At 40.6% G+C, this 24,537-nt stretch overlaps 1 protein-coding gene across 1 annotated transcript in view; it reads left to right on the forward strand.

The window, feature by feature from the left end:
• Positions 1-24,176, forward strand: part of ppp1r16b (protein phosphatase 1, regulatory subunit 16B) — a 181,853-nt gene extending 157,677 nt beyond the window's left edge. The window contains exons 5-10 of the mRNA XM_034166111.1: positions 4,543-4,667; positions 15,616-15,741; positions 17,138-17,213; positions 17,335-17,464; positions 17,649-17,796; positions 21,461-24,176. Coding sequence (XP_034022002.1) covers positions 4,543-4,667; positions 15,616-15,741; positions 17,138-17,213; positions 17,335-17,464; positions 17,649-17,796; positions 21,461-21,931 — 1,076 coding nt within the window. The 3' untranslated portion in view covers positions 21,932-24,176. The remainder of the gene's footprint in view (positions 1-4,542; positions 4,668-15,615; positions 15,742-17,137; positions 17,214-17,334; positions 17,465-17,648; positions 17,797-21,460) is intronic.
• The last annotated feature ends 361 nt before the right edge of the window (positions 24,177-24,537 follow it).

Below are 24,537 nucleotides of genomic sequence, written 5' to 3' on the forward strand. Positions count from 1 at the left end.
TACTCTAATGGTGAAGCTGCCTATTCTTCTTGCCAAAAAGCTTCCAATTCTTGTACATTTTTGTGCTGTCTTGAATGAAATTCACATTTGAGATCTCCCCAGAGTGATTCAATGATATTGAGGTTAGACTGAGATGGCCACTCCAGAACCTTCACTTTATTCTGCTGTAGCCAATGACACGCCGACTTGGGCTTGTGTTTTGGATCGTTGACATGTTGGAATGCCCAAGTACGTCCCATGCACACCTTCCAGGCTGATGAGTGCAAACTTTCCTTCAGTATTTTCTGATAATGTGCTGCATTCATCCTTCCATCAATTTTGACCATTTCCTGTGCCTTTGTAGCTCACATATCCCCAAAATATCAGCGAGCTACCTCCATGTTTCACAGTAGGAATGGTGTACGTTTCATCATAGGCCTTGTTGACTCCTCTCCAAATGTAATGATAATGGTTGTGGCCAAAAAGTTCAATTTTTGTCTCATCACTCCAAATGACTTTGTTCTCTGTGCTGCTTGGCGTATTCTAAGTGGGATACTTTGTGACATTTGCATAGTAATGCCTTTCTTGTGGCGACTTGACCATGCAGCCCATTTTTCTTCAACTGTCTCCTTATTGTGTATCTTGAAACAGCCACACCACTTTTTTTCCAGAGAGTCCTGTATTTCAGCAGAAGTTGTTTGTGGGTTTTTCTTTGCATCCTGAACAATTTTCCTGGCAGTTGTTGCTGAAATCCTTGTTGGCCTACCTGACCGTGGTTTGGTTCCAACAGAATCCCTCATTTTCCATGTCTTAATTAGAGTTTGAACTCTGCTGATTGCCATTCACACTCCATTGGATATTTTTTATATCCCTTTCCTGTTTTATACAGTCCAATTACCTTTTGCTTTCTCTATGACTCAGAAACCAGTAATGTCAATGCAGCACTGGATGAAAGATGCAAGGGTCTGTCAACTCACTGACCTTTTATATACACACACTGATTAGAAGACTACAGGAGAGGATGGTTACCTTTTGTAGCCATTCAAACCTATTTATGTCAACTTGTGTGTGTGCAATGAGCAGGGATAAAAATGTCCACTTTTTGGCAGATTTCTGCTTTTTTTCCATCAGGCATCTTATTGGGCAGCACGCCCTTGAAGCAAAGCTGTTGGTTTTTATTTGGCATTCTCTTCATTTTTCCATGCTAAACCCTAAAGAGCATATGTCTGTGAGTAATACTTACCTTTTTATGTTAAACTGACCTGTTATGGTGTTCTGGAACAGTTGATAGATGTATTTTATAACTTAAAAATGGAAGCAATGCTAACGCAGTGGTATGCCAATGGCATTTCTCAATGTTAAAGCTAGCATTAAGCTGTCGCCTGTCAGCACATTTGTGTTGCATTTGTTTTCAGTATAATAATTAATGACTCAGTGTTTATTGACCAAAAAGAGTCAAATGCATTACAAATTCTATTTATTTTTTCTTTTATTTTTATTCATATATTGTATTTTCATAGTGATCCTCACAGTAACCATGTTAAACTGACCTGGTGACTCCTGGATGTTTACTGTTTAATTATTTATTTGAAGATTTATTTTGAACATAACAAAAGAAATAAGTGCAGAGTGATTTGTGATCCAGAACATATTTTGCTTTTGCTTTTTTTTTTTAACACTGAAGTGCTTCTTGGTCATTTGGTTTGTATATATTTGATGTGTGGTTTCCAGCTGATTTTCTCATCTATTATTGCCCCAAGGAATTTATTTTCATTAACCCATTCAATTTACACCCCATCTATCTGTATTTGTACTTGCTCATTCTTTCTGCAGTCCCCAAATAACATTAGTTTTATTTAAGTTTAATGACAATTTGTTTCAGTCAAACCATATTTTCAATTTGTTCATTTCTTCAGTGATTTCCTCCAGCATTTCCTCCAGAACCATTTGCCAAGCAAGAAAACTGCTGCATCCAACACTCAAACAAATAACTTGCCCAGTGAACATGAAAAAAATATTTAAAGTATTTCCACCCAAGTAAAATGTGTTAACCTCGCCAGAAACAATTTTGCTGAGTGACCTAAGTGTAAATTTGTTAGGTCAACATGATGAATTTGTGTTACTATTACCTAATTACCATGGTTCAGGCCAACTTGGTTTGAAAAGGTAAATGTAGACCTAAATGTAGATTTGTTGGGTCAACATGATGAATTTCCATTAGTGTTACCCAATTACCGTGGTTTAGGCCAACTTGATTTATAAGGGTAAATGTAACAAAAATAAGTAAATCCCTTCAGCTGCTCCCTTTTTTGCGCTCAGGGTCACCACAGCAAATCTGCTTGTTGTATTGGCACAGGTTTTACACCAGATGCCCTTCCTGACACAGCTCCACATTACAGGGAGAAATGTGGCAGGGGTGGGGTTTGAACTGGGAACCTTTCGAACTGAAACTAAGTGCACTAACCACTTGGCCACCAACCCTGCCCTGTAAGTAATTACAACTACTTTTAAAATAGTACAGTTACATGTCAACTTAACTTTGCTGTGTTGGATCAGCACAATTTATGCAGAGCCACTTTGGATCTGCTGTGGTGACCCCGAGCGCAAACAAGCGAGCAGCCAAAGCTAATTACTGTTTTTTGTTGTTGTTGTTACATTTACCCTTACAAATCTAGTTGTCCTGACCCATGGTAATTAAGTAACAGTAACGCAAATCCATCATGTTGACCCAACAAATTTGCATTTAGGTCACTCAGCAAAATTGTTTCTGGCTACATTAACACATTTTACTTCGGTGGAAATACTGTCCATAATTTTCTTATGTTCACTGAGCAAATTAAATTTTAAGTTGTTGCATGTTATGTTAAAACTACACCCATAAAACTTGATTCTGTATCGTAGAAGCTACATGTTAGACTTACGTTCATGTAATATAAAAACCAACAACATGCATGTTGGTTTTTGGAGTGTAGTCAGGGTAGAATACCACTAGAGGAGTGATTTTAAATTAGGAAAGTTGGTTTTTTTTTCTCACCAAAATGGGTGCTGCACCCACTCCAATTTATTGTTTGGAATAGCCATAGATTGCATTTCGGAGCTTCTCGAATTTAAAAAAAAGTTTTTTTTGGGGGGGGGGGGGGGTAATTTTGGGTTTCAGCTGTTTTTGTGTTTCACCACTTTCATCCCTGTATCAGGCCAAAATCACCAGGGTATGTAAACTTTTGATGAGGGTTATTTGGTTAGTTTCTGTTGTCATTATGATTTAAAATGAGTCAAAACAGTTGTTTGGCAAAAATGGCTTCACACAACCACTAACCACGAGTGAAAATAAGTTATTGTGTTATTCATATTCTCTGACAAATGGCCAAAAAAATTCTGCCAGGTAAACCTTTGAGAACAACTGTATATACCAATAAAAAACACACATTCTTTAGTAATAATAATAATTATGATTACTATTTATATTGTACTTTCCCAAGAATAAAAATCTAATAATAAAAGAATTCTAATAATAAAAGAATAAATGTCAGTAATAAAAAGTACATGATAATGCACAAAAATCCCAAATTAAAGAGCTGATTATATAGAAGAAGGTCTGACATACTCCATTGCATCTTATATATGGATTTTGTCTCTTCAAGAGGCATTTGTTAGCACGTGCGACTTATACATCAGAAAATATGGTAGGTAAATAAATAGGTAAATAAGTTTTCAAATGTGTTGGGCTTTGTTTTTTAATTATTATTTTTTAGATCTAAATGAACCTTATTGGGTGACAGTGAGACAGATATGATTTGGCATTTATAAACACAGTAAGTGCAGTGTGCAGTGGATGGAGCTAGAATACAGTATGGCTTGTTGTTGTATAGTATGGTAGTTGTTATATTCAATGATTTAAAATGTGCAGAACACATTGTTGCGTTCATGAAAATATGTTGGGGATGACAGTGAAGTTTGTTCCATTATAGACACTGTTGATTGCTTTAAGAATGAACAAGCAAACCGCAGAGGAAAATCATAGCTGGAGGGATGCATTGCAATTATTTGACAGAAGTCACACACCTCTGTGCAGCCTCTGGCTGTGATTGTGATTTCAGTAAAAAATACCAATTCACCCTTTTTTCTCCCCATGTTTCACCACCTCCAGGACTGTTGCTGGCCATCACATGAGAGTTTGTATAAAATAGAAGTGTGACCTTCCAACAGGGCTGTGACTTTGATATAGTTGGCCGTGGGGCTTTACTTGTAAATCAGGGTCACCAGAGAAGTCGTACAGCTAAAATATGGCCAGTAAAAAATGCAGTACATGGTAGATTTTTTTAAAATAAGAAGTTATGTTATCGGCATCTTCTTACATTGGGAAAAAACAGTGCAGTCTGTTTCATTTGAAAATCTGAACTATTTGTGGAGAAACAAGTTTGATAAATTTTGACTGATTTGTGTTTTGTTTTAGCTATTTTAAGGAGTATTTAACTTCTATATGTAACCTTGTTCATTCAGGCTGTATGCTGCACATACAAGGGCACTGGAACCAACGTGTCTGCTTGTGCATCTGATTGGCAGGAATCACACAAGAGATGATCAATGAGACACGAGCTTCAACAGAGAGGAGGATGCTGGGAGACATTCAGGAGATACTGAAACAAGGAGAGGAGGTCAACAAGCAGGACTGTCAGGGAGCCACACTGGTACTACACTGTGTGTGTGTGTGTGTGTGTGTGTGTGTGTGTGTGTGTGTGTGTGTGTGTGTGTGTGTGTGTGTGTGTGTGTGTGTGTGTGTGTGTGTGTGTGTGTGTGTGTGTGTGTGTGTGTGTGTGTGTGTGTGTGTGTGTGTGTGTGTGTGTGTGTCCACTAGGGTTAATCATACCTTGTTGTGGGTTGAAGTTAGGTTTTGGTCAGTGTTCAGCCAAATTCTGTCATTCCATCATGGCCACATAAAAACAAACCCTCCCATGAAAATGTAAGCAGACCATTTAAGTGCAGTCTGTCCAATTTCACCCAAAAAGCACAAAATGGGCTTTGTTGTAAACCCTTTGATAAAGTTGATGCATTTCACCCTGATTGACAAAAGCAAAGCAAGATCATTATTGAATCTTATAAATTTCTTAAGAGGAATCTTGTATAATTTCTCCAACCAGGTCATCACACAGCATCCAACCGGCACACATTTTCGCTCCTCTGTCATTCCAAACTAATTAAACTGTGCAGTGTTCTCATCTCAGCTAAAGAACAGACAGGAAATATTTCTCTTTCAAATGTCATTAGATGATTAATCATTCTAATTCAGGGGTCCACAGATCAGATAATCCAGATCAGTTGGTCCAGCTAATTTGATGTATCAGCTGATACTCTTGTTTCTAAATAAAGCTTATATATGCCGGGAGGCAGTGGTAGCTACCCAAAACATGCACGCACAAATTCGTCTTTTCTAAAGTCCTTTCTTGCATTTGGCCATCAAGTCACGAACTGGCTCCAGCTGTTGCCTCACATACCTTTTCTCTTGGTCGAAGAGATCTTCTTGCACATCCAGACTCTTTTGAAGTTCCCAGACTCGCCTGCCACTCTTACTGCCTCTTTGCTTTGATACTGTTCTGCATGATTCATCCAGTAATTCAGGGTATTTTCCTTCAGAACAGTCTCTCCTGGTGGATGACACAAGTAATTAACGTATTCCACAAAAACAACTGCTTCTACTTGCTGTTCTGTCAGATCTCCGTTATGGTTCCGTATATGACATTTTGAAATAGTAGTGTGATGCATGTGTAGTATCAGAGCAAAACTTCCCTTCTTGGCCACTCCACCTCTAAACCCCCCCCCCACACTTTAGTTTTAGATGGTTATGTTAGGTTTACTTTATTATGTGATATGAAAATAAAACATAATGGAGTGTTTGAGCTCAAATCTAGTCAGGTCTTGGAGCAAACGCTGGTGCAGCGCTTTGTCAGATGCACAACACCAAGGATCCTGTGTGGGTCCTGGACAGTAACCACACAGACAGACAACCAGTCCATCACCAGATTTCTAAATTAACCATCTATCTGCCACAGCCAAGTGAAACATGGGCATCTCTTTGGGCTTCTCCATCCAAAATGTTGGGATTTGAGGTCCAAGGGCTAAAAAAAAATAAAAATAATCCAGCCCTGAATAAGAGTTATCATGCTACTTATCAGAGCAAAGTTTATTCAGTATTTGGATGAAAAAGTCCAACTTTAGCATATATTCAGAATGTAGCTGGTCATAAGTAGCTGGTTCACAATAAGCAGTCACTCATTATTGCATCTATTTCATTCTGTAACAAGAGTAAAATCAAATCTGCTCTGGTGATTTAAAAAAATACATTCTTTAACAGATTTAAGATGGTTGTCAATTATGGAAACTCAAAATGAGGCAGCGTTGCACAGTAAATAAATGACACTAAGTAAGTAATTTTACACTTAGTACATTTAGACTTTTTCTTATAAAAGATAAATCAGTCCAGTGGTTTCAAAATACTTTCAATAAATCACAGAGTTCGTTCGTCTCTAAGCCCTTAAGTTGTCTTCAAACTGCAATTGTTTGTGCGGCTGTCGTGAGACTAAAATCTAGCAAACGTTACAGTGAAATTTTCAGAAATATGCCTGGGAACGCCTTGGGATCCTCCAGTCAGAGGTGGTCATTGTGGCCTGAGAAAGGGAAGTCTGGGGTCCCCTGCTAGAGCTGTTGCCCTCGCAACCCGATTCCGGATAAGAAGTTGACGATGAGTGATGACTGAGTGTAAATACCATAATTTGATCTGGAAAAAAAAATTTAAGAAATGCTCGTGGGAGGTGATGGTCTAGTGGTTAAGGTGTTGGGCTTGAGACCAGAAGGTCCTCGGTTCAAATCCCAGCCTGACTGGAAAATCACTAAGGGCCCTTGGGCAAGATCTTTAATCCCCTATTGCTCCCGGTGTGTAGTGAGCACCTTGTATGGCAGCACCCTCACATCGGGGTGAATGTGAGGCATTATTTGTAAAGTGCTTTGAGCGTCAGATGCAGATGGAAAAGCGCTATATAAATGCAGTCCATTTACCATTTGCAAGTAAACCTTTAGGGAACTTGCTGGCATTTTACAGTAATTTAGAGTGATTTTTGACATTACATTAAAATCCATTGTTAAGTATTTGGCTGAGGAACAAACATATGAGCACAAAAACCCGAGACAACAGCTGGTTATTGGTGGTAGTGTCAGGGTGGCAGTGTTTCAATGGTAATAGGCCTGTCACATCTTGATGATTTATCTGGCATCAACCTGCCGCTCTTTAACCTCCACTCCCCTCAGCAGCTCCCTGTAGCTTTGACAAGACTTTGTGTCCGTGAATTTTTTTCTTTTTTTTTTGGTTCCCCTCCTGAGCAGCAGTATCTTCTAAGTTGAAAATCTCAGAGGTATTCAGACAGAATGATGCTGTGATGTATATACAACCCCTGGCAAAAATTATGGAATCACCGGCCTCGGAGGATGTTCATTCAGTTGTTTAATTTTGTAGAAAAAAAGCAGATCACAGACATGACACAAAACTAAAGTCATTTCAAATGGCAACTTTCTGGCTTTAAGAAACACTATAAGAAATCAGGAAAAAAAACTGTGGCAGTCAGTAACGGTTACTTTTTAGACCAAGCAGAGGGAAAAAAAATATGGAATCACTCAATTCTGAGGAAAAAAATTATGGAATCATGAAAAACAAAAGAACGCTCCAACACATCACTAGTATTTTGTTGCACCACCTCTGGCTTTTATAACAGCTTGCAGTCTCTGAGGCATGGACTTAATGAGTGACAAACAGTACTCTTCATCAATCTGGCTCCAACTTTCTCTGATTGCTGTTGCCAGATCAGCTTTGCAGGTTGGAGCCTTGTCATGGACCATTTTCTTCAACTTCCACCAAAGATTTCAATTGGATTAAGATCCGGACTATTTGCAGGCCATGACATTGACCCTATGTGTCTTTTTGCAAGGAATGTTTTCACAGTTTTTGCTCTATGGCAAGATGCATTATCATCTTGAAAAATGATTTCATCATCCCCAAACATCCTTTCAATTGATGGGATAAGAAAAGTGTCCAAAATATCAACATAAACTTGTGCATTTATTGATGATGTAATGACAGCCATCTTCCCAGTGCCTTTACCTGACATGCAGCCCCATATCATCAATGACTATAGAAATTTACATGTTCCTCTTCAGGCAGTCATCTTTATAAATCTCATTGGAACGGCACCAAACAAAAGTTCCAGCATCATCACCTTGCCCAATGCAGATTCGAGATTCATCACTGAATATGACTTTCATCCAGTCATCCACAGTCCACGATTGCTTTTACTTAGCCCATTGTAACCTTGTTTTTTTCTGTTTAGGTGTTAATGATGGCTTTCGTTTAGCTTTTCTGTATGTAAATCCCATTTCCTTTAGGCGGTTTCTTACAGTTCGGTCACAGACGTTGACTCCAGTTTCCTCCCATTCGTTCCTCTTTTGTTTTGTTGTGCATTTTTGATTTTTGAGACATATTGCTTTAAGTTTTCTGTCTTGACGCTTTGATGTCTTCCTTGGTCTACCAGTATGTTTGCCTTTAACAACCTTCCCATGTTGTTTGTATTTGGTCCAGAGTTTAGACACAGCTGACTGTGAACAACCAACATCTTTTGCAACATTGCGTGATGATTTACCCTCTTTTAAGAGTTTGATAATCCTCTGCTTTGTTTCAATTGACATCTCTCATGTTGGAGCCATGATTTATGTCAGTCCACTTGGTGCAACAGCTCTCCAAGGTGTGAACACTCCTTTTTAGATGCAGACTAACAAGCAGATCTGATTTGATGCAGGTGTTAGTTTTGGGGATGAAATTTTACAGGGTGATTCCATAATTTTTGCCAGGGGTTGTAGAAACTGTACCTCCTTTTCAGGTAGTCAGTCACACAGAATGCCCTCACAAAGGAGAGAACTTAAGGTGCCCTGACACGAGCATGTTTTTGATTCAAGACACATCACGACCTGTGTCGTGCTGGAGAGTAAACTCCTCTTTAACTGGTGCAGACAGGACACCAGAGGGGTGCCGGTGCGTGCTATTGTGCACAGAGAATTTGAAAATGTTCAAAAAAATCTTTCACGCACAAATTTTGTGCTATGTGGCGCAATCTAATCTCCAACATGACATGTAGCTCGTCAAGTGGAGTAAACAAGAAGTGAACTGAGCGAGTGGTGACGCAGATCACATCAGAGCGCAGCTCGTCTGAAGGATTATAACAAGAAGTTAAATCTGTTATAAACATAAAAATAAATACTGTAACAGCTGCACACAAGAAGGAAAAAAAACACGCAACTCTTTTATCAAGCCATGACAATGCAAACAAGTCAAATAATTACCTTTTTAGATGGCTCAAAATGCTTTCTGCAGCTTGTTAGGCGCACCCGCGAATGACTCCGGCTGCAGCCTCCTCTGTGATTCAGGAAGTGATTAGAACCATTTTCAACAGCCAATTTGCAGAAAAAAAATGATTAATCCATCACAAAATAATTATTTTATATACGCAGCATCCAGCACAGAGCGCGTGGCAGCCGGTAGAACAAAGAACGGCGTCCAGCTGTGAACACAGCGGATGGGATCGTCACGACACAGGTTGTGCTGTTGCTTGAATCGAAAACATGCTTGTGTCAGGGCACCTTTAGTCTTTGCGTATACATATATATGTGGGGGTGGGGGTAATGTATTCCATGAACTTTGACCAGACTACTCCATTTAAGCTCCTTGGTATTTGAGATGGGCAGCACGGTGGATTAGTGGTTAGCACGAAAATTTGGCAAATACACTGGCTACTTTGAATGAGTTATGTAACCGTCACAGCCAACGTATGCTAACAACTCCATTTTCACCTAGCGGTCCGTGTCAGTGTGGTATGGGTCGAAACGTCTTGGCTTGCATTTCCACCACCACTAGAAGCCTTTTTATGTGGCAGGCGGCGCATGTAGATGTTGACATGCCTGTCATTGAGAGCGTGTACACTGTCGCATGGCCTCACCCTCTCCACATGGTGGCTAAACAGAGTAATTGAACATTTTCTTAAATTTTATTTTATTTTATTTTTGTCTTTGTGAATCATGGGCTTTATTTTCATCGTGTGCCAAATGCTGAAGAATCGACTGATGTCTGTGTTAAACATTGACATGAATGAATGAGGCGCTGTGACGCTTTAAACTTTAAAAATAAGTTAATTTTCTTGTTGTGGCTCAAAGCACCGGCATTCTCTGGTTCAGACTGAAATGCACTGGGACCAGTCAAACACCGAGGAACTTGTTTTAAAACGCTACGTTTCTTCAGCCACGACAAGGAACTAAAGTATTTTCAGATGTCTTTTTCCAATATCAGGACGCTTTATGTGGATAAGTTTTTATCAGGCTGTGATGTTGAATCCGACTGAACCAACGTAACAGGTAGGATTAAGACTATATATTTATTCAGTAATATTTGTAATATTTGAAACAGTCTGAACTGCTCGCATGAGGACTGCAGCTTTCAGTTATTCAGCCAATCAATGGACGAATTTCGACTTATGAGTAACTTACAAGTAATGTGTGTCAACAATCGCATAACTTACCTGCAATTTACGACCAGTGTATGCGGGACATACGAGACATACACTGATATGCATCGAAAATATTGTGTATGCCCAAAATTTTTCAACAAACTCGCTGTACTTTAACAGCTGCACACAACCTATATAAAATTTACCCATAACGTATTAGACGTACGCCAGTGTACTCAGCATATTTTTCATACGTTGGCATACAAAGGCTAAATCATCAAGGTGTGACAGGGCCATATGATGTTATTTCATGTCTTTATGCCACAGTGACTAATTAAATACTGGAACAAAAAATTAATGTAGATACAATATGTTCATATAGAAACAGTTGATGTTAAAAAAAAAATTTTCATTCTTTGATTACAAATTAAAGTATTTTTGGCTTGCAATAACCTGGTGCTGAGCTCACTTCCTGTCTTCCTCTGAATGTCACACACATCTTGAATGGTGGCGGGAAATTTACCAGCAGCAGCTGTTTAAAATCAAATGTGATGTGGTCTCCCTGTTTCCATCCAGTGGAGGTAAATATTGTGCTGTGTACCTAATAAGTTTTGGTCTTAGCCATCAACTTCATCAATGTTGATGGACAAGCTTGCATGTAAAGAATGTATTTAATGTGAACTTTATGCAGGCATATCGCAACTTGACTACATTGTCTCATTAAAAGTTGCAACACTCATGAACTGAACACAATCTAATATAATCCCAACAAGCAAAACCGCTCACCGTTACAGATAGCATATGGATTCAAGAGAAATTGGTAGAATATGATACAAAGGTGTTTGTCACTTTCATTTAGACCACAGTGCTATGTGAACATGGGTGAAAGGATGTTTTATGGACAAAGTCATTTGATACATGTATTGATTGACTAGTATCATTTTTAAATTTTGCCTCATGTTATTGTTAAAGTGTGCTTTCACTGTTGAGTGTTAAATGATTGCATTAGAGAGAACCCAATAACGCAAATGGGGTAAAAAATAGAAGATTTTATGTTTTCTATAGAGAGCCACCTGCCTCTCTGTCTGGATTCGTTTGTCCAGACAGAGAGGCTCCCTGTGTATAAATGTGGAGGCGTATCTAATAAAGCAGGCAGTCAGTTAATTTTGTTTAAATAGACATTGAGTGCACTGCCGTGCATCAGAGTCACATAGGCCACAAAAATCATTAGTGCACAATTTCCAGTGGAAAGCATATACGTAGTGTCAGACGTCTTAATGAAGTCTTTATTGTGTTACCAGGGGTTTATTTATGCTGCAGAAACAGTGATGGACTGCTGGTACATGGTAGTCACTCACTTATATCCGTGTTAAACTTCAAGTCGCTCCACGCAGTGTTTATGCAAATGATTGATGCAGCTTGTTAGTCTTTGTTGGACCAAGTAAACCTGAGTATGCTTCATGAAAAATCAGTGAAACAGAAAAGACCTTGAATAATTGTAAAATTATGTAAGGGATAGAAAATTGAAATTAGTCAAACAAATTTTAATCATGCCAGCCTGCTGTCTTGATAATTTTGTGGATTCATTTTGGATTAAATACTCTAAAACCTGGGGAGTTAGTTACTGTTGAACAAACTTACTGGTACTGTTTTCAACTACATTGAACTCTTTTTATTCACACCCTTTGCTCAGTACTTTGTTGATGCACTTTTGGCAGCAATTACAGCCTCAAGTCTTCTTGAATATGATGCCACAAGCTTGGTTCTGGAATGGACAAAACTTTGGTCAGTTTTGCCTATTCCTCTTTGCAGCACCTCTCAAGCTCCATCAGGTTGGATGCGGAAAGTCGGTGCACAGCCATTTTCAGATCTCTCCAGAGATGTTCAATCAGATTCAGGTCTGGGCTCTGGCTGGACCACTCAAGGACATTCACAGAGTTGTCCTGAAACCACTCCTTTGATATCTTGGCTGTGTGTTTAGGGTTATTGTCCTGTTGAAAGATGAACCGTTGCCCCAGTCTGAGGTTAAGAGCGCTCTGGAGCAGGTTTTCATCCAGGATGTCTCTGTACATTGATGCATTCATCTTTTCCTCAATCCTGACTTGTCTCCCAGTTCCTGCTAATGAAAAACATCCCCACAGCATGATGCTGTCACCACCATGCTTCACTGTTGGGATGGTGCCTGGTTTCCTCTAAACATGATGTCTGGCATTCACGCCAAAGAGTTCAGTCTTGGACTTATCAGACCAGAGAATTTTGTTTCTCATGGTCATAGATTCCTTCAGGTGCCTTTTGGCAACCTCCAGGTGGGCTGTCATGTGCCTTTTACTAAGGAGTGACTTCCATCTGGCCAGTCTGCCATACATGCCTGATTGGTAGATTGCTGCAGAGATGGTTATCCTTCTGGAAGATTCTTCTCTCTCCACAGAGGAATGTTGTCCTTCTTGGTCACCTCCTTGAATAAGGCCCTTCTCCACCAGATCGTTCACTTTAGATGGGCGGCCAGCTCTGGGAAGAGTCCTGGTTGATCCGAACTTCTTCCATTTACAGATGATGGAGGTCACTCTGCTCATTAAGACCTTCAAAGCAGCAGAAATGTTTCTGTACCCTTCCCCAAATTTGTGCCTTGAGACAATCCTGTCTCAGAGGTCTACAGACAATATACCATCTGCATCTGTCTCAGTGAACCATAAAAGTCAAGTTCATTCTTGGACTATGCGCTGGCGCTGCATTCTGTCACGTCCACAACACTACAGATTATTGATTTGGGTCCTGGATAGCAACCACCCAAGCAGACAACCAGTCCATCCCTACATCTCTAAAATGACTGCTGCCGCCAGATGAACATTTATAGCACATTAATTCTGCCCTGTGAAACTGTTATACTTCTTTGAGTTTACGAGGTCTGTTAGAAAAGTATCCGACCTTTTTATTTTTTGCAAAAACCATACGGATTTGAATCACGTGTGATTGCATCAGCAAAGCTTGAACCTTCGTGTGCATGAGTGAGTTTTTTCACGCTTGTCGGTTGCGTCATTCGCCTGTGAGCACGCTTTGTGGGAGGAATGGTTCAGCCCCCTCAGCGGATTTTTATTGTCAGGAAAATGGCTGAGCGACTGCCGCTTTGCTGCATCAAAATTTTTTCAGAAACTGTGAGAGACAGCCAGGTGGAAACCATTCGGAAAATTCAGATGGCTTTCGGTGAAGATCTTATGGGCATCACACAGATTAAGGAGCATTACAACCGGATTAAAGACGGCCCACAGCGGCTGAGGGCGCGCCACGCTTCGAGTGGCCATCGACAGGCTGAAACGACCAGATCATTTCCAAAGTGCAGGCTGTGTTGATCCGGGACGTTGTCTGACTACCAGAGAAATGGCAAGAGAGGTGGACACTTTTTCGGCACATTACGCTGTTACAGGAGATTTTGTAATGAAAGACGTGCAGCGGAATTCGTGCATCAGGACGGAGCCGCGTAATGGCGCAGAACAAAAAGCACCTCCGTGTTGGAAGTCTCACAGGACATGCCCAGCTCTTCCACCATTCGGAAGATTCAGACAGCTTTGGGTGGCTTTTCAGTCGAGTGAGTATCCGAGAAATTGTCGAAGATCTGGGCATGTCACATGTCCTGTGAGACCAACACGGAGGTGCTTTCGTTCCGCGCCATTAGCAGCTCCGTGGCGAATTCCTCCGCTCCTGTTTTCATGACAAAATCTCCTTTAACAGTGGAATGTGCCGGAAAAGTGCTGATGTCCACCTTTTCTGCCATTTCTCTGGTAGTCAGACGATGTCTCGGATCAACACAGCATTCAGTTTGGAAATGATCTGGTCGTTTCAGCCTGTCGATCGCCGCTCGGAGCGCGGCGTGCCCTCCGCCATTGTGCGCCGTCTTTAAACCGGCTGTAACACTCCTTAATCTGTGTGATGCCCATAAAATCGTCCCTGAAAGCCATCTGAATTTTCCGAATGGTGTCCACCTGGCTGTCTCTCACAGTTTCTGGAAAAATTTGATGCAGCGCTGCTTCAGCCGTTCAGACATTTTCCTCACAATGAAAATCCGACGAGGGGGAGGACCAGTGCTCACTCAAAGCCTGCTCACAGGCGAATGACGCAACCGACAGGCGTGAAAAAACTCACGCATGCGCACGAAGGTTCAAGCTTGGCTGATGCAAGCGCACATGATTCAAATTCATAAGGTTATTGCAAAAAATTAAAAGGTCGGATACTTTTCTAACAGACCTCGTATAAAGAGTACTCAGCAGTACTCAAGCAGTACTCATGACTCACCACATAACTAATTATTTTACAACATAGGACATAGTTGCAACTTTACAGACATTCCTCCAAAAATTACGCTCAAAGACTAAAAATGCCTCAGACTCAGAATGTGGTTAGAGTACAATCAGCAAATGTCTGGCTTTTTCCCACATAAAGAGCCGTCAGACTTCGTGGTGAGGGGGAGGGGGAGGAGGGAGGGCGGCGAGGAGTGGCTGAGGAGAGAAGTTTTGTTTTGATTCTGGAAAACTGAAGCCAGTGTGACATCTAGTTGCAGAAAAAAGGGTGAAAAATCAGCTATTGCAGCTTTTTGCATCAGACTTTCTTGGTTTTGCTTTAAGTAAACATGTCTTACAAATAAAATATGATCTCAGAGGCAAGTTAGTGACTGTGGCTACAAAGTCATTGGATCAACACCTGGGTGTTTCTGTGTGTCAGGATGCAGAATGTTTAAATTTTTTAGATAGTCATTTGATTGAACACAAATAAACCATATTTATTTTAAATACACCTTTTGATAGTTGAATGATTTGAGTAACTAAACAAATGCTTTGAGGTAATCAGTTGCCTCACAGTGTGTGAACTGAACTCATTGTGTATCAGGTTTTTCCAGTACAGTGACACATGATCCCACATCAAAGCTCAATTTGAATTTCTGATGATCTCTTGCTGCAGATTTTACAGTGTTTGGTCTGAACCGTGTGTCATTCTCTCCGGCATCTTGGTTAAGCATTTCATAAGAAATCAGTTGCTGCATTTAAACTAAGACTATTTGATTAGCAAATCTTATGTGAGTCGATACGGTGTCCCTTCTGTGTTTTTACAGCTGCACATCGCAGCAGCAAATGGTTACGTGCAGGCTGCAGAGCTGCTGCTGGAGGGGGGCGCCTGCATAGATTTGAGTGATTCAGATGGATGGCAGCCTCTTCATGCTGCTGCATGTTGGGGTCAGGTAAGGTCAACACTAGGAAACAGATGAGTGCACACATGCATGCATTAGAGACATGTCATATCATGTCGTCCATGATGTACGGGTGGAATAACAAAGTTGTTGATTGCGTGTTTACATATGCGCCGCAGGTGGGCAGCTCACATCCTGTATAACAAGAACAAGCACGGTGGAAGCCGGAATTTGACCCTTAGGCGAGCAAGAAGAGTAAACCGGCCATACCATACATCATGATACGATGCGATACTGCCATATTATTGATGAATAAACTTAATGCAGAAGCACTGTAGAATAATAGTTTACAAGTTAGGATGTTTACTCCATAGACTGCACCGCACAGTGAAGGAGGAGGTTGGTCACATCTAGTGTCTGTGTACAGCTCTAGTGATATACAAGGGGTGATTAAAAGGTTTTGAGCCAGACCAAGAAGGAAACACAACTGAATTAATATTAAAGGATTATTAACCTCGCTTGCTCGGTCTGTACGGGAAAATACCAGATTGAGGTCTTTTGTGTACTGACAAAAAGAGGTCTGATATTCCCATACAGACCGAGCAAGCGAGGTTAATAATTTATTTACTATATGGCAGTTCGGTGTTTTCATCTATTGGTCTTCATTTTGTATGTCCACTTCGAGCTCGTTTGTTGTTAATTCCTCCAATTCAAACTCGTCAGTGTAATAAAATTCGCTTTTTTTCACGCTGTGAAAATTGGAAACAAAGTCACAAATCCTATATGCGATCTGGACCGATCATCATGGTAATGGTCTGATATGGGAAAATATATATTTGAAATTTTCTTTCACCAAAACATCAAATCTAGGCTTGCATTTTCTGGCAAATTGTAGCTGAACTTTCAGCTTTTCTTTTTAAGAAAATCCTGCATAACTGTGGGTACAAAATGCAAAACATGCGCTATGCACAATTTCTGCAGTCACAACCAGAGAAGCCTATAACTTCTTCTGGATTGTCTGGGTGTCTTTCCTCACTCTTCTCCTTCTTGCACAGTTACTCAGTTTTTGAGAACTGTCTACTCCACACAGACGTACCATAAAGTGCCATACTGTTTGTATTTCTTCATAACTGATGTAAATAAAGTCAAGACATATTCAGTGACTTGGAAATGTTCATGTATCCATCCCCTGATTTGTCTGAAGAAAACTAACAATAAAACTGATTATTTAGAGGTATTATACCAAAGTGTTCCATTACTTATGCAACCAATCATCTTGGCTTTTATATTTTGAATTAATTTATATCAAGTTGTAGAGATTTACTTCCAGTGTGCATTTAAGAAAGTTAATGCTCAAAATTTACTGTGAATTATTTTCATTCTGTATATCTCATCAATAGCACACAAAGATTCTTGAAATCATCTCTATAACTGTATGTTATTTCAGATGCATGTAGCAGAGCTGTTGGTATCTCATGGAGCCAGTCTCAACGCTAAGACTTCCCTAGAAGAGACTCCTATTGGTATATTTGCACTTCAACACTTCTTTTGAAGGAACATGCATTTTCTTTTGTGGTTTTGTCAGCGTTTACACCCCAAAAGGAATATTTTCAGCTGATATTCTTTTCATCCTTTTCTCCAAAGATCTGTGTGAGGAAGAGGAGTTCAGAGCCATGCTGCTGGACCTGAAACACAAACACGACATCATCATGAAGTCGCAGCTCAAACATAAAACCTCACTGTGCAGGCGAACATCCAGTGCTGGCAGTCGTGGGTAAGTGCTGGCATCTGCTGGAATATCTGCGCTACTACAAATGTGAATAAACACAAGGGTGAGATGACGGACATGTCAGTCCAACAGTAACATCTTGAGCTAAAGTGACAAACTAACACACAAACATCCAGAATAACAGGATGATGTAGAACTAACTCACTGGGAATTTCGTACCTGTCTGTAGAAAAGTGGTGCGGCGTGCGAGTCTGTCGGACAGACATAACCTGTGTCGTAAAGAGTACGAGACGGAGGCCATCGTCTGGAGAGGAGGGAGGGAGGAGGATGTCGAGAAAGAGAAGGAGCCAGATCAGGAGAATAACCAGGTCACTAGTGTAAGTTTTTGATGTTTGAATTCTGCTTTAGACACACTGTATTTTCAGTATTATGAATATTAAAAAACAAAACAACCCGATAATCACTCAGTATAGCCTTATGATAAAGATATGTCTGGATGCTGAGTATTCCATTAACTTTAACTAGTAATGACTTCATGACTTTCTTTGCTAACAAAATTTTAACTATTAGAGATAAAATTACTCATAACCATCCCAAAGACGTATCGTTATCTTTGGCTGCTTTCAGTGATGCCGGTATTTGGTTAGACTCTTTCTCTCCGATTGTTCTGTCTGAGTTATTCTCATTAGTTACTTCATCCAAACCATCAACATGTTTATTAGACCCCATTCCTACCAGGCTGCTCAAGGAAGCCCTACCATTATTTAATGCTTCGATCTTAAATATGATCAATCTATCTTTGTTAGTTGGCTATGTACCACAGGCTTTTAAGGTGGCAGTAATTAAACCATTACTTAAAAAGCCATCACTTGACCCAGCTATCTTAGCTAATTATAGGCCAATCTCCAACCTTCCTTTTCTCTCAAAAATTCTTGAAAGGGTAGTTGTAAAACAGCTAACTGATCATCTGCAGAGGAATGGTCTATTTGAAGAGTTTCAGTCAGGTTTTAGAATTCATCATAGTACAGAAACAGCATTAGTGAAGGTTACAAATGATCTTCTTATGGCCTCGGACAGTGGACTCATCTCTGTGCTTGTTCTGTTAGACCTCAGTGCTGCTTTTGATACTGTTGACCATAAAATTTTATTACAGAGATTAGAGCATGCCATAGGTATTAAAGGCACTGCGCTGCGGTGGTTTGAATCATATTTGTCTAATAGATTACAATTTGTTCATGTAAATGGGGAATCTTCTTCACAGACTAAAGTTAATTATGGAGTTCCACAAGGTTCTGTGCTAGGACCAATTTTATTCACTTTATACATGCTTCCCATAGGCAGTATTATTAGACGGTATTGCTTAAATTTTCATTGTTACGCAGATGATACCCAGCTTTATCTATCCATGAAGCCAGAGGACACACACCAATTAGCTAAACTGCAGGATTGTCTTACAGACATAAAGACATGGATGACCTCTAATTTCCTGCTTTTAAACTCAGATAAAACTGAAGTTATTGTACTTGGCCCCACAAATCTTAGAAACATGGTGTCTAACCAGATCCTTACTCTGGATGGCATTACCCTGACCTCTAGTAATACTGTGAGAAATCTTGGAGTCATTTTTGATCAGGATATGTCATTCAAAGCGCATATTAAACAAATATGTAGGACTGCCTTTTTGCATTTACGCAATATCTCTAAAATCAGAAAGGTCTTGTCTCAGAGTGATGCTGAAAAACTAATTCATGCATTTATTTCCTCTAGGCTGGACTATTGTAATTCATTATTATCAGGTTGTCCTAAAAGTTCCCTAAAAAGCCTTCAGTTAATTCAAAATGCTGCAGCTAGAGTACTGACGGGGACTAGAAGGAGAGAGCATATCTCACCCATATTGGCCTCTCTTCATTGGCTTCCTGTTAATTCTAGAATAGAATTTAAAATTCTTCTTCTTACTTATAAGGTTTTGAATAATCAGGTCCCATCTTATCTTAGGGACCTCGTAGTACCATATCACCCCAATAGAGCGCTTCGCTCTCAGACTGCAGGCTTACTTGTAGTTCCTAGGGTTTGTAAGAGTAGAATGGGAGGCAGAGCCTTCAGCTTTCAGGCTCCTCTCCTGTGGAACCAGCTCCCAATTCAGATCAGGGAGACAGACACCCTCTCTACTTTTAAGATTAGGCTTAAAACTTTCCTTTTTGCTAAAGCTTATAGTTAGGGCTGGATCAGGTGACCCTGAACCATCCCTTAGTTATGCTGCTATAGACGTAGACTGCTGGGGGGTTCCCATGATGCACTGTTTCTTTCTCTTTTTGCTCTGTATGCACCACTCTGCATTTAATCATTAGTGATCGATCTCTGCTCCCCTCCACAGCATGTCTTTTTCCTGGTTCTCTCCCTCAGCCCCAACCAGTCCCAGCAGAAGACTGCCCCTCCCTGAGCCTGGTTCTGCTGGAGGTTTCTTCCTGTTAAAAGGGAGTTTTTCCTTCCCACTGTAGCCAAGTGCTTGCTCACAGGGGGTCGTTTTGACCGTTGGGGTTTTACATAATTATTGTATGGCCTTGCCTTACAATATAAAGCGCCTTGGGGCAACTGTTTGTTGTGATTTGGCGCTATATAAAAAAATTGATTGAATTGAATTGAATTGATACGTATTTATATTTTGAGCACAGCTACAGGTGAGTTTAACAGTACAGTCACTCCATCATGAAGCCGTGTGGCTGGTCATGCAATAGACAAAAGTTGCTGTGTGTCGATTTTCTACAATCACGTCCACAGGAAAATGATTTGGTAACTCCTTCTGAGTTTCCCTCAGAGCGTCTTGGTGGCTTCCCTCACCAGACCCCTTGCACAGTCTGTCAGATTTTAAGAACCGTCTACTCAAGACAGATTTACCGTGCAGTACCATATTTTTTGTATTGATGTACAGTAAATTAACTTAGAGACTTGGAAATGTTAATGTTTCCATGGCTTGTTTAAGGAAAATTAGTTCTTCCAGAGAACCTCCCATACACAAAAGTGCTTCAGGTTCCATGGAAATGTAAGGGATTGTCAAAGCTGGTAAATGAAGACATTTTCAGAATATCTTGGAAAGCTTGCCATAGTTTTTAAAAAAAAAAAGACCACAGAAATAATCTGGTTCATTACAGACACACTTCTGGACCCCCTCCAGTTTTTCAAGGTGTGGACAAGATATCAAACTATAACCTTCGGGAATGCATATCCATGAAAGTGACAGCTGGGGCAAATACTTTTGTGTGCCATTTTTTTTAACCTTGATATTTTTATTTAATTAATGTAATGTTGTGGAGAAGTTGTTTTTAATGTAATATAAAGGGCATAATTTTAGAAGAAGAGGCCTGAATCATTTTTTTCAAATTTGATGTCACAGAAAATCTAATGGTGCAAAAGGTTCTGGGCCTGTTTCCATGTAGCTTGTTTTTTCTGGTGGAAAAGCACTGAGAGAGCACCCACAAATACTTCATCTCAGCTAAAGATAAAGCATCTGTCTAATCTGCTGTCACAGATGAGTTTTTTGTCTCTACTGTGATAGATTTTGAGAAATTAGAAAAAATAGACTTCTCCTGATTGCCTGAAAAGGTACTTCAGTCACATCAGAGCACTTTCTGTGATTTTTTTTTTTTTTTTTTCAACCTTAAAGCGCTCAGGGCAGTCAAACCAAAAAAGGGGGGCACTCTGAAAAGAGACATTCGGCGCAGCATTTTATTTTATTTTTTGGGGGGGTTGCTTGTGGCTGCATAGCTTTATGGACACGGGGCTGAAGAGGTCTGAGATATGTTTTCACATCATTGTTGGGGTGCCAGTAATTCTGACTAGGACTGTACCTGTGGGTCAGTCACCAAAAGAAAGTAGTTTAAGACACTATGCATAAAGTTCTTGAAACTGGTCAAACTTCGCAAATCATTCAGTGTGGATCTTCCTGTTAATGGAGACAATAGTAGATATTGGTAATTGAGTATTCAGTCATCTCACACTAAACCTTAAAGCAAATAAGTCTTGTTGATTTGATACTTGCTGCAGGTCCAACCAGTTGTAGCTGTGGAGCTGCCAGACAAACCCAAGCAACAGACGATCCTTAAAGACAGCACCAAACAAAATGGCCTCATCTCCACAATGTCTTCTGTGCCACCTCAGCCGCCCTCCAATGGCAACACGCTGTTGTCTGATAAAGGTGGAGTCATTGCCGTTCAGCCCACTCCAGAGGACACATGGCCAAGAGAACGCCCTCACACTCTGTCGGAGCTGAAGAAACAGAGGGCGGCTGCCAAACTGTTAAACCACCCCTTATTCAATGGTCACCTGGGTAACGGGTCCACAGACTCCTTCAGTGATTCCAAAACCAATTTTGAAGTCCCCCACATGCCACTGGTCTCCTCCAACGGCAGCACAGTGTACTACACACCTGCCAGCGGTGACCCGCCCCTTCTCAAATTGAAGCAGCCAATAGAAGAAGAGCCACCAAAAGTGCGGACCTGCTGCTGTGTGTCGTAGCGCCCTTAGTCACGCAACTGTTGATGGAACAGGACGTGATTACATAGGAAGGAGGAAAGCAAGAAAAGAGTTGTAGGAGGAGAGGAAGGAATGAGGGAGTGAAGCCTTGCAGTTCAGCGGACGTAGATGTGAAGAAAAGCTTGTTCCTGTCTGGATAGGAAGCAGGTTCCCGTCTCCTCACATCCTGTTCCTCTCCTCTCTTAAAAGATCTTCCATGAAATGTGAACAGATGTCCATTTCAAAGAAAACGGTCTCATCATCATGAGGCTCCTGTGAACATTCCCCAAATTCAGTCCACCTGACGCCTCACAGAGAACAGGAAATGAATCCAGCATTCCTTTTCCTCGAATGAGATTCCGATTCCTTTGCATTTATGGAATCTTGTATCAGATATACCAAACAAACAGAAGCAGATTCTCTTCACCTGCTTTCCTCTTGCACCACAAAGCATGGACAGATTTTAAGCTTCTTGCCTGGAAAAATAAAAAAGTTCAAATGTTGAATCAGGAATGTGGAGATACCGCATGTTTTGCTCTCAGACTGAACAATATTTTTTGTGGTATATCACTAAATATTCAGGACAGATTGTTCTGCTTTTATGCCATAGTATCATTTCCAAATGTGCAAGAAGGCCAAGACAGACTGTGACATACACAATATTCCTCCAATATATCCTGCGACCATTTCATATCACAGTGTTGTATAAAGGTGGGGACACACTCCTAAAAGTGTCCAGCTTGAGGTTCATGTCTCTGGGTCCTTGGCCTGTGATATCGGGAGGTGCCTAAGGAGACCTTATGGAGCCATGAGGTCGCTAAACTGGTGTTTAGTGACCCTGATACCATTGTAGGATAACAAAGGCCCAGATGTTTAGGGTCCTGGTGCTTCCTGTCTTACTGTATGGTTGTGAGACTTGTGCACTAATCAGTGACCAAAGGCGACGACTGGATGTCTTTGGTACTAGGTTTCTTTGGAGGATCCTTGAGTACTGCTGGAATGACTTTGTGTCAAACAAGCAGTTACTCGGGTAGACTCGGATGAGGAGCATCACTAGTGTCAGCTATGACATTTTGGATGTGTTTCTCTGTCCGTGATCCAGCACACAGGTGCCTCAGTGTTGAGGACCCCAGCAGCTGGAGAAGGCCAAGGGGGCACCCACCTTTCACCGGGCTGCGGCAGATAGATTTACTTTCCAGAGGCGTGGCTGGACCTGTTGTCTGCCTGGGTGGTTGCCATCCAGGACTCAGCATTCCCGCGTGGCACCAGTGCATTCTTCTCGACCTGACCGCTCCTGTAAGTCATGTTGACTTCAATGCCGAACTTTGTGGCACATTCTATGCCTCAAACTCTAACCAGTGAGGCTCCGCTATCAAAGCCCAAAGCAGTTAAACCAGTTCCAGCAGTTCTGAACTGGATTAGGTTTATGGGGGAGAGTTGTCTCTTTTGAAGCCTGAAAGGAGTATTTGTGTTGCCGTGCAACATATCAAACAGCAAAACGTAGCAAAGAGTGATCTCTGAAAGTATCCTAAATGGAAGGAACGCCATAAAACAGTATTAAAAGTGTATTTCTGCACCGAAGCTTAATGGACAGAATGCAGTACTGTGCCAGTGATGGAAACTGTAAGTACACAGTAATGATTCAGCTTCACCGTCCTTTTGTATCACAAACCTGAGCTGACACAATGATGCTCTGCTTTATGCATAATCCAAATTGTGGTCACTCATAATTTAAACTGTTGAATATGACTGTATATTTCTTTATTTATTAAATTAATGTAACGTGTGCAGACATGTAATGGTTTCTAAAGTTGTTTGTATTTATTATATGGATGGCGTGTTGAGCGTGTGGATGCAATATAAGATGAGCTGGGGAATCTTCCAGTAAAAGCACCTTCTGAAAAGCAGCTGATGACGTTTTTGTACCTGTTGTGTACGCATTGTTAAAAAATACACAAGCTCTCCTGTTACAGTGGATTTTTTTTTTAAACCGGACTGTATTACAAATAAGTATTGTTTGGTTTGTGGCCATTGTGTAGCTTCATATTATCTCAGTCACTGTATTTGTCTCATTAACTGTAAACATTATGAACATACTGTAACAAATGAACAGAATATGGGTTTTCTTGAGATACACATGGACTTTGTAAGTTTTCGTCAATACACAGATGCTGTGGGGGTGAGCCCACATTGTACTGTCTGTCATGCGTCTTTGAATGCATCGTGGGATCATTAAATAAAATATAGCATATTGCCACATATATATGAACAAGAAGTAACACTTGCAGCTTACACGGTCAACGCAAAATCATGCAAATTCTTTATAATTGATTGATGCCACAAAAATATATGGATCTTTGTTGACAAACATACAACTCTTCCACCATGTTTAATCCACTGGGCTCCCAGTGGATTGAGTTAAACAGTTACAACTTTCAATTTGACATTTCAAAGACACCCAGAGTCAGAGGTGGGAGTAAGTCACTGTCAAGTCATTAATCTAGTCCCAAGTCCCAAGTCAAGTCTCAAGTCAGCTGTCAAACACTTGGTGGTCATTATGACATAAGACTTGACTTGGGACTTGCTGATTCATGACTTGAGAGTGACTT

This window comes from Thalassophryne amazonica, chromosome 3 (assembly GCF_902500255.1).
Source record: "Thalassophryne amazonica chromosome 3, fThaAma1.1, whole genome shotgun sequence".
NCBI classification, from domain to species: domain Eukaryota; kingdom Metazoa; phylum Chordata; class Actinopteri; order Batrachoidiformes; family Batrachoididae; genus Thalassophryne; species Thalassophryne amazonica.